A 10,856-nucleotide genomic window follows, 5' to 3' on the forward strand; every position below is an offset into this window, starting at 1 on the left:
CCCTCTCTGTTTTTGGGCCTCTCTTTCATCAGCGATTGTGGTGTTGGGATTTACCTGTTTTGGGATCGCTTGCTGGGACAGGACAGGCATTGGTTGCCAAGCAGTGAGCAATTACACTGTGCATCACTTGTTTGTATATATTATTATAATTATATATAAATTATTTAATAATAATTATTTATAAATTATATTTATAAATTATAAATTATTTATATATTATTATATATATAAATTATTATTATATTATATTATCGTTATTGCCATTATTAATATTAATATTGAATTGTTCTTATCTCAACCCATAGGTCTCCTTCCTTTTTCCCCTTTAATTCTCTTCCCCATTTCCCGGGAGTGGGGGAACATGAGCGAGCGGCTGCGTGGCATTAAGTTGCCAGCTGGGTTAAACCACGACAACTGGACACTGTGTTCAGGCCATGACCAGAGTCACCATTCATCCAGGGCATTCTCCTGTCAGGGATCTGGCCCAGATGCCAAATAACTAGAAATTTTGAACAAATTACCAAATTCTTCTTTTTCATCCTGGTCAAAAGTTCTGGAAAAAAAACATAGGAAGTGCCTTGGAAAGCCAGATGAATAGTAGTCCTAGTGAGAGCAGAAGCAGCAATTAAGCCTTCAGTTCAACCCTCTACATGTCCCAGACCAGTAATTTTCACTCTATTCATTTGGTAAATTGTAAATCTGCTGTGAGGAAGGACAGAACCACAAACCTGCCTTTGGAAGTGGAATTTACATCTCTGACTGAGGTGTTAATAAGTTATATATGACAACGACATCCAGAAAACAAGGAGAAGTTCTGAAGAACAGGGAGAGTCTGTGTAAGGAGCAGGGCAGAAGGATGCTTGAGCTGACCTTTGGTTTGTGTGAGTGCATGTATGTATGCGATAACCAGTATATCTCTTAAGTTATATGCTTAGCTAAACTCTGACTATGCCCTATGTAATCCTGACATCCACCAACTGAAATATTTTCTGAATTGCGAGGATTTGGACTCTTCTTTGTCCTTCTTTGCTCAAGATGGAAGGGATGGTAGAATAGCAAAGGGACTAAGTCCAATTTGCTTTTAATAGAATAATTTAAAGAATATTTAATCAAATGTGCTTTTCTCTAGACATACAAAAGCATACCACCAAGTGCATCACAGCATGAATGAGGGTGTTGTTTAGTCAGGTCAAGAAGTGATCTGTCAAATCTCTGTAGGAAACATAATTAAAGTTACGACATCACAACATTTCTCAGCCAAGAGGCTATGCTGCTTGATTTCCTGGTTTTTGTCTATCAAAATCTACTCTTTCTTTAAAAGTCTACTTAAAGTCCCTCAAACTTTGCCAAGCATTCAAATATGCAGTACTGGCACACACAGCAGTTGTACCTGGGAGCAAACACTGCAAAAATAGCTAAAAAGAATCTCTGAAGTGTTTGGAGGATTTTATAATAGGACCATGATTTTCAAAGTACAAAAGGTGCTACGTTTCAGGCCAAATTCATGACAGAGACATGCATTTAGTGGTTTAATTTTCTTTGCCAAGCTAAATCAGACATGTATTTTCTTCTAGAGATAAACTAATGCTGCAAACTGAGAGCACCAATTGTATTTATCATGTTCATTGGCAAGTCCATCAGGAAAATTCTTCTTTTATTCTTTATTAATTTGAATTCCCATTTAGAGTGTACTGTTCTACATAATTGTTACAGTGTCCTTATTTTGATTTTAGCCTATATTTAGATAGTACAATGTGTTAAAAATGAGCTTTAATGTACTATTTTTGAAGAAAAATTTGTTCCCATAAAAGAGCTATTAACAACAAATATCAGAATATTGTGAATGTATATAAAACATCAAGCAGCTCTGCAGCTAGTAAAAAATGGTGAGGAAATGAGTTAAATTACAGACTGTAGGCAGTTATTTTTAAAAACTATTCTAATTGTATCCCTTTTCCATACAGATCATATTCTTCATATAGGATATAGTTCTTGAGAACTGGTGGAAGTGGAAACTTCTTCATGGATGACAGTTTCTGGAGTCTCCTTAACCCCAAGAGTTTACGTATTTTCAGACGACACAGATGTTTCAATGGGCGAGGATTATCTAAAAATAATAGTGAGAGAGAAATGGTGGAAAAATCAATGCCATTATTAATGACTGTAAACCAGTTCACAATCCCCAAACTTGCTCTAATAAAATTAATATAAAAATCTATTACTTTAGGATGTTACTACTTTGCCACTTCTGAATAAAATACCATTCTTTTCACTTCAAAATTGTGATGATACATGCTGCTGATTGTAATTAAACTTCTTCCACCAGATATTTGTCTTTTTTTGTCTTGCTTTTGGAAACATGCACACTGTCTCCAAATCACCCATCTGAACATCTAAATGAGGACCTTATTTAGCATAATTGATGATAACTGATGAACGACCTCTCCTTTCCCTAGGTGCACATCTTAAAAATTGCATGTTGAGGCCAGATGTGGCACCTTACATTTCTGCTGTATCAATAAGGCACCAGGACTAGACCTTACTATGCCTGGGTCTGCTCAGTCTTCAAAACAAATATTTCTTACCAGAATTTACATCAGTCAAAGATCTCAGTTTAATTTAGCCTTCCTGGACATAACAAAACCTTTTGAGGTACTTGAAATATCAGTAGTTAAGACTACCAAATTATTTTGACATTAGCAAAAAGGGCTTCCTCTGCATTCCAGTGTAAAATACCAAAGCAAAAACAGGGTACCAGTTTTAAACATAAATATTTAGCTCTTTAGCAGCTGATGTTAAATTAAATTCTATTTAAAATTCAAAAAATAAAAAGTCAAATAAAATTAATTCATGCAAAGAGAACATTTAATACATTTCCAAACAGATATTTTGAAGTTAAGGTAGGTGAAACCTATTGCTGGTGTCACCAATGGTGGAAAGTCCAGGCTAACGTATAGAACTTCAAAAGTAAAGTACACATAAGAAATATTATTCAATTATTAGCAATTGCAACTCCAGATGTATACCATGTAAATTAGAGTTAGGCAATCACGGTACACAGATTGTGATGGTACACTCATTGTCACCACCTACCACCTTGAACATAATGGGACCTAAAACGTGCTTTTAACAATAATCCTTGAACGATTAATACACTTGAGAGATCAAGAGAACAAAAAGAAGGATGGAAGTGTGAGCAATATTCCTCAATAAAAAAGTGCCCCATAGCTGTGCAATGACTAGTGTCACATGGGTTAGTAAGGAGTTTTTGAGAAGTACCTCAGTGGTCTTGCTTAACTCAAAGGACTTCCCACACAACAGTGACACTCCTTATGAGATTAATTCTTACCAGATCAATTCACTAATTTATGACCTGTGGCAACAGGTAAAGATGTCTCTCAATTTGAGGACTGGATAACAGACACAACCTGGTTCTAAGCTAGTACACGTTTGGACTGCTAAAACACTTTGGATGAATGTGACTTGAAACAAGCAAATAAAGTCTTCTGTAATAAATCATAACATCATTAACTGGAAGGATATTTACCCAATATCTGACGTATCTCTGTCCATTCTTTCTGTGTTTCTAAGACAAACTTAATTTTTGTGCATAGAGGAACATAATCCATGTAATCTATAAAAATACGAACCACTTTTCCTGCTAAATGTTTCAACCAAGGAACAGCAATAAAGTCACAGAACTGAAAGGGAAAACACATCAAGTCATAATTTTAAAATCTGTGCAGAGGAATGCCAAAATAATACATTTTATAGCAATTTTACAAGATAATTTAAACAAAGTATCAGTAATGACCTTTAACAATCATAAATTGATGCCTAGGTAGGCTACTTAAAAGCCATTTTCTTCTGCGCTTAAACCTTTGTGATCCCTTAATTCGTCTGGACAGGCCTGAAGGCCAATAATTATTATAACATTACTATAATTCGTGGCACTGTTTTGTTCACCAGAGATATCTCTTTGGAAACACATCTACTCCATCGGTTAGGATAGGAACAGAAATTCCAGAATCCTGCCTCATGATTTCTTAAATCTTCCTTCTTTAATCACTAATATATGAACCCCAATCTAAAACCACTCTATGTACATAATTTTCTGTATCTCAGAGTAGAAAATGAAAAATGGCTGCTTTATTTTTAGGATGTTTTAAAAAAGGATTTTGCTGGTATGTTAATCTTAATTCTGCACAATAATCTGGAATGTTTAAAACTGGCTAATGAAAAGAGCAAAGTGAAAAGAAGGAAGGAAGGTGTGTATTTACTGGATTATCCTTTATTACAGAAGAAGTCCACCCAGGGAGAATCTCTTCCTCTGGAGTTGACCACACAAAAGAATTTCCAAAGATATCTTGATGCATACAGTCAAAGCACATCTCCACATGATATCCGTGATTGAGCAACAGCCTCAGCATCACCTCGTCATTGAGAGCATACTGAATGGCGCTGGGGAAATGCGTATCGTTCACCAACATAAAGTAGCAATTGACGTTTGCTCCACAAGATAGGAGCAGCCTTACAATTTCATGGTTGCCAGCTCTCACCGCCACAAGAAGACAGTTTAAAGGATCCTTGTTTGGATTTGCCCCTGCTTTGAGCAATATTTCGGTGCATAGAATGTCGTTGTTAGAAACAGCAAAATAAAGTGCGGTTTTCCGTTCGTCATCGTAACTATTTGAAATGTGTTCAGCCAAGAGAGTATTAACATCAAAGCCATTTTCAATGAGGAGCTCTAGACACTGCGAGTTCTGGCCATCTGCTGCTGAGTGAACAGGGCTCAACCCACTTTTCTGGATTGCAGTTTGGGATGTGACTGGAATGAGATATTTCAGGGCCCTAAAAAACAGTGAATAAAACTAGTTAGGCATCGCTTCCCTGCATGAAGAAAACGACCCTCAGCCAGCTATATGCTGCATTACCAGCTAGACACTTCACAAAAGAATATCGAAACACAGAAACGCCAGTCTTGCGCACTGTCGAACAGGACCTTGTGTTCAAGTTGTTTTAGTGGTTTTCTCTTCGTTCTAAGGAGCACGTTTTGCATTTTGCTTCATTTATGCTAAAAAACACTTAGAAGTTAATTTACATTAATGTAACATAGGCACTTCTGAAATATAAATGAGTAGATATTCGCAAGTTTACCATAGTCATCTTCAATGTGACCTTGTGCCACACTGTATCTTAAAGAAAATGTGAAGTCCAAGCTCATACTCACAGGTAATGTCCCTCATAAGCCGCTTTGTGTATGGGAAGCAGTCCTGCCTTATTAGGCACATTGCCACTTCCTCCATATTCCAAAAGAAGGGCTATGCAGTCTGGATTACCTCCTTCAGCTGCTTCAAACAGTATTGATGCGCCATCGTCTGCTAAGGCCTGAACATCTCCACCTTGAAAGAGGATACAGAGTTTATAATCATATACAAAGGGGTTTGCAGATCATCATAAAAACAAGCCCAGAGTATTTTCCTCTTCGTTTTCAGATGTATTTAAGTTAAAACTTTACTAAACCAAGAAATATTTCTTGTGGCAAATTTAAAACTCAAAGGTAAAACAAGAGTTGTACAGATAGATATAAGTTCAAATGCTCCCCTGAGGGAGGTCTGCTTTGACTGTAAATGTTATAACTGAGGATTTTCAAAATTCTGGCATATTTGAAAAATACTTCATTTCATTAATTAATATCAGTATAATTCTGTACAAGGAAGGAAGGAAGGGAGGGGGAGGAATGGGAGGAAGGGGAGGGGAGTAAAGAGAAATAAAGAAGAGCAAGAAGGGCATATATGGCAGTAAGTCCCTCCTTGACTGAAATGGTATCAACTCTGCCACTCCTCTCACATGCATTATGGAAATGAGTAAGCATCACTCCAGTCTAGTAGGAACACTCATATATGCTTCCTTTCTTCCCAAGAAGCCAAATCTTCTCGTTCATCACCACTCTTTCTTTCCTTCTCCATGATCACTCCGTAACACCTTACCCACCAGGCAAGATTCATGCCACTGCAGAGGTGAATTTCCCTTTTACCTGACTACATACCTTTATGAATAAGATGCTCCAGCACATCACAGTGACCATATTGAGCAGCAACACCTAACGGTGTTACTCCATACCCATCCTTAAGGTTCACATTTCCACCATTCTTCAGAAGAAGTGCAACAATGTCTTTGCGTCCCTGTTTCGCAGCTTCATGCATTGCTGACCAACGTTTTACACACGGCTGGCGGATGCTACAGTTGTGTTTGATCAGAGTGGACACCATTTCAAAAGAGCCCCTTCTTACCGCTTGAAGATATTTAAAAAAGGAAGAAAATAATATAATTACATTTTTAGGTATGTTGTCTTGAAAGTTAAAAACATCCAGTAAGTTTAGAAAAGCTTTTACTTGTGTACTAATATGAGGAAATGAAAAAGATTTCCAGTCCTAGAAATCTGGGAATCCAATTTACTGGTAACTAAATGGTAATGTCAGCTGCTCAGGAAATCAAGGTAAACCAACACAAGCTGGAAAATCTGTCAGTTTGGAGCACGGAGGGCAAAAGCAACACCACTTCGATTCTGAGAGCGCGGAAGCAGTTATATGACAAGGAAAAGCAACAATAAAAATGACATAATATTTGAATATGGTCCTTACTTCTAAAGTTGGTGCAAACACTACAGTGTCCCCAGAAAATTCCACTTGTGACTTTGTCACCTGGTAACTAATCCTAGCGCGTACTCAGTGGCTGCTGTCAGTACAGTTGACATCTGTCACACTTAAAGGCCACAGTCTGCCCTTTTGAAGTTCCAGGTTTGAAATGTTTATGGATAACTACACCTGCAAATTATTTACATATAAAATAGTGATCCTGAGTAAGAGTCTAATTTTACTTCCGAACTACCCTTTGGAATAGCAGATCTCTCCACTGACTGGCAGGGCAGCTGAGGGAGATCTGCATCATAGGGTTAGCTAATTTAACTTTTGTGAATGTCCCATTATACAAGTAAGACGGTTTTTAAGAGGCAACGGTCTTCATAATCATCCATAATTGCTTTGAAGTAGAGTATTACCAAATGTCCTTGGAAGGAGAAATCATCCCACTGGATAGATAATTCTTCACCATTTACCTTTGTACTGGAGAGCCCTTTAATCCAGAGCTTTAAAATTAGGAGTAACTAGATGATAAGCATCATCTATTAAGTGTTAGGTACCTGATCCTCTATTTCACTGAGACTAAGATTGAAATTTAGGATGCACAGCAATATCTACAACCACATTTTCAGTGCCAAGTGATGCAAAAACTTAAGCATCACATAAAAAATACATAGATGACAAACCTCATTTTCAGGAGTTTGTATAGAGAAATATTTAGAAAAATAAATTATTATAAATGGGAAAGACCCTTTTCATAAACTCTAGTTACTCTTTGCAGGATTCATTAAAAGCAAAGGCTGAAAATATCTTAAAAGTTTCACAACAAAGCAAGACACTGCAGAGAAACCCTCTAGAAATGCCTCCGGGCCTTAAAATGATAATACAGTAATCACATCTGATAAAAGTTACCAAAAATTCAGAGAACTGAATATTTTAATACTGATAATTGTATTATATATTGTATTTTCTTATCTTGTATTAATTTCACAGATTGATTCTCTTCAGAAGAATGGAAATGTTTCCACATTCAAAAGAAATGAAAAGCTGATATAGTTAAATTACTCATGTATAGTAAAGTTCATTTAAGTGTACCAATAGCATAAAATCTTCCAAAGGAATAATCTTTCTTTAGATTGGGGTATTACTTAGAAAAGCAGTTGAAGTTTATCTTCAGTGCAAGAGGGAAAGGAAATGAGATAGGAGATTCTGCAATTGAAAATACCTGCTTACTCCTGAAAAAATCATTCAATAAAACTAAAAATCACCAAGAACCTCCAGACTTCCAGAAAAGGTACATTCAAGTTAAAGCAACAGCTTATTCTTGTACCATACTTTTATCTTAAGATGGTCAAATAGGGCCAGGTTGCTAAAGGTCTTACAGAACCTGAAGATACTGAGAAGGTGCCTTGAACCAAAAAATAGGTCCTATTTTCTTAGGAGCAGCTCGGCAATCGCCTAAAGCATAAGGAGCATCTTTAAGAACAGCTCAGTGGTCACCTAAAGCATAACGCGTGCTGAACTGAACGTGGGGTACATCTCACCAAGCGCTGGGCATTTAGTTTCATCTAAAAAGATGACCAGCGTCTGAACCACACAAGCCAACAGGAACACTCGGCTGAGCATTTCGCAGAGGGAAAGCGCTGCCATACACTTTGCTTAAACCCAGGGAGAGGAGGCAATTACCAACAAGGAGCGGAGTTTCTCCTTTGTCATTTGTCGTATTGGGCCAAACACCCTTTTCCAGCAATGTTCGTACATTTTCCACAAAGCCAGCTTTGGCTGCCAAAGTTAATGGTGTTTCTCCATCGCATGTTTTGTACTCCCACATTGTTTTGTAAGACGCTAGAGGTAAGAAAGTGAGGAAAGATAAAACAAAATTAAAGCACAAAGCTGTTAACACATACACGTAAACCAGAAATCCTTAAATGCTAAGTCTTTATGAAAATTACTCGCAATTATGTTTAACTTAACCTAGTTAGTATTGCCAAACACACTGACTACAGAACAGTCATTTTTGCTCTGTCTGTAGGTTTCTGAGCAAAATATTAAAAATAGTCCAAGTTCTTTGCTGGTGTAAATTGATCCAATTTTCCCAAATGGAAAATTTTTGTGAATATTTAAACAAAATAAGCAAGATGCTCCATGGAGGATTTGATCATACTTTTTTTAGCACACAGTTGCAGCCTGTCGTTGTGGATAGCCGTTTATTGCTCTACTTTTCTTTGCTGCTTCCCTTATCTTGTGGGATATTTTTACCTTACTCACCATCTAAAATGATTTCAAGTATTTGCTGAATTGGCTGAGCTGCAGCCTCATGCAGTGGAAACCACCCTCTTTCATCAGCTTCATCCAAAGCATATTTGTGTTTCACAAGTTCTTGAAGCCCAAATACTTCACCTTAAAAAATCCAACAGATAAACGAGATGCAATTGGAAAAATAATATACAGAAAGCTCAGTTTTGCAAAGGGACCATCTTATTTTAGGGTTTTTACCTTGCTTTATGGATGTTACAATTTTCCTGTTTTCCTCACTAGGTGGTACAAAACTATCCAAACAAGAGCAGAAAATAGAAAATATAAGCAAAAAGTAGATGCATTATGTAATTTATTCAGTATTCTCCATAAGGTCCTCATCTGAGCCAACTTTCCTTTGCATACATCAACAATTATTTTGACAAGCCTTGTGACCTTCTAAGTTACACCTGTTCTGTGGACCTTCGGAGTACCCAGAGTTGTTGGGTTAGGTGCAATTCCTGCTGCAGGCTGACCTGATAAAAGTCTCAATTTGGTAAAGAATTTTGACATGGACTAAAAAGCTGTACTTGCCTCACACTACAGAAATGAGCTTTACAGATTCAGAAACCTTAGACAGTGAATGAGAATGTGATGGCATCACAATGTCAATATTCACTAATGAAGTTTGATAGTATCAACAGTACCATTTTCCCTGAAAAATAGTTGCAATGTTTTTAACAATATCATTTAAACCTCCATGAGATGGAATTTAAATGCTGGTGCCTGTTAGATCCTTGAGACATTTTGGTGATAAAAGCATAAAAAAATAGATTAGACAGATTTCATAAAAAAAAAACAACAAAGCAGCCAAGTAACAAGGGTAGCGGGTGGCTCTGCTGAGAGCCTTCAGCGACCAGGGAGATTCCAGTCCAACAGGAGCCCCATGAGGACTCAAACCTTCCCAAGTTCCCATACCAAATGAGGAAAGGTTAACAGTCCCCCAAGACTTTCAATTCTATGTCTTTCCATTTTAGACAGGGCAATCTACAAAATGTATTTAGGATTATTACCGAAGAACTTCTATTAAGACAAAGTTTAGCTTTGCTTGACTCATACACTTTTCATAAGAAGGTAAAAGGCCTGAAAAGCTATGGGAAGTATTAGTTTAGCCAAGTGAATCTCATCTCCCTCTGTTCTCATCAACCCATGTAGCGCAGCTGAGCCCTATATTTCCTAATCACGAGAACCACTCTTAACCCTAACATTAATATCAGGTATGAACCCTCGCTGGAACACCCCTGTGGGTTTTTTACTGTCATTCTGGTTTGAATTTTTCTTGTACATGTACGTATCTGAGTGGACATGGAAAGACTGGGACACTTACAATTACAGAGCAGACGGATTACTAATAAAAACAAATTTATTGTCTTTAAAGTTTGAGGTTTTAGAAGTGCTTGAGAAAAACAAAATCAACGTTTCTGTTTTGTTTACTCTTTCAATCATTGCTTCAGACAGTGCTTCACTGAGAAAGAGTCATAACAGCCAAACTAAGAACTGTTTTAAGCATGATACAAGGCACTAAATATCAATGTCTCAAAACATTGTTCAAATATGGCATAATCTCTAACACATATTGAATCGACCATACCTGTCATTATAGCTGGAAGACACTGGTAGTTTGGCCCCATTTGATTCTTGAATGCTAAGCTGTATGGCATACTCAGCGAGCAGATCTTCAACTAAATCTTCTCTTTCATCCATCATTGTTTACGGTGAGCTATAATGACGAGCTATTTTGAAATACACACAAAAATATACTGCTAAGGATCATATCTTGCTTAAGGTATTTTTTATAATACAATCAGCTGTTTCGATCAATTTATTTCAATTGAACAATGTTTTGGTGAGTTTACTCCTATTTAAAAATAATAAAATTCCTGTTTAAAAATAGTGACACAAAATAAAACCACTCTGGAA

The 10,856-nt window shown here is 36.9% G+C and overlaps 1 protein-coding gene across 1 annotated transcript; it reads right to left on the minus strand.

The window, feature by feature from the left end:
• Positions 1-1,934: 1,934 nt before the first annotated feature.
• ASB15 (ankyrin repeat and SOCS box containing 15) lies at positions 1,935-10,643 on the minus strand. Its single transcript, XM_009982849.1, has 9 exons — positions 10,528-10,643; positions 9,138-9,190; positions 8,910-9,041; positions 8,328-8,486; positions 6,050-6,295; positions 5,231-5,402; positions 4,281-4,851; positions 3,548-3,701; positions 1,935-2,107 (listed from the first exon to the last, which is right to left on the minus strand). The coding sequence occupies exons 1-9, from the start codon at positions 10,641-10,643 to the stop codon at positions 1,935-1,937; spliced, it is 1,776 nt and encodes a 591-aa protein (XP_009981151.1).
• Positions 10,644-10,856: the final 213 nt, after the last annotated feature.

This window comes from Tauraco erythrolophus, chromosome 4, assembly GCF_009769465.1.
Source record: "Tauraco erythrolophus isolate bTauEry1 chromosome 4, bTauEry1.pri, whole genome shotgun sequence".
Classification (NCBI taxonomy): domain Eukaryota; kingdom Metazoa; phylum Chordata; class Aves; order Musophagiformes; family Musophagidae; genus Tauraco; species Tauraco erythrolophus.

Coding starts and splice junctions, on each gene's coding strand:
- ASB15 (XM_009982849.1), bottom strand. CDS start 10,643: ATGATGGATGAAAGAGAAGATTTAGTTGAAGATCTGCTCGCTGAGTAT. Junction 5,403..6,049: donor GGAGCATCTTATTCATAAAG/GTATGTAGTCAG, acceptor TCCTCTTTCAAG/GTGGAGATGTTCAGGCCTTA. Junction 4,852..5,230: donor GCTTATGAGGGACATTACCT/GTGAGTATGAGC, acceptor ACTGTTTTTTAG/GGCCCTGAAATATCTCATTC.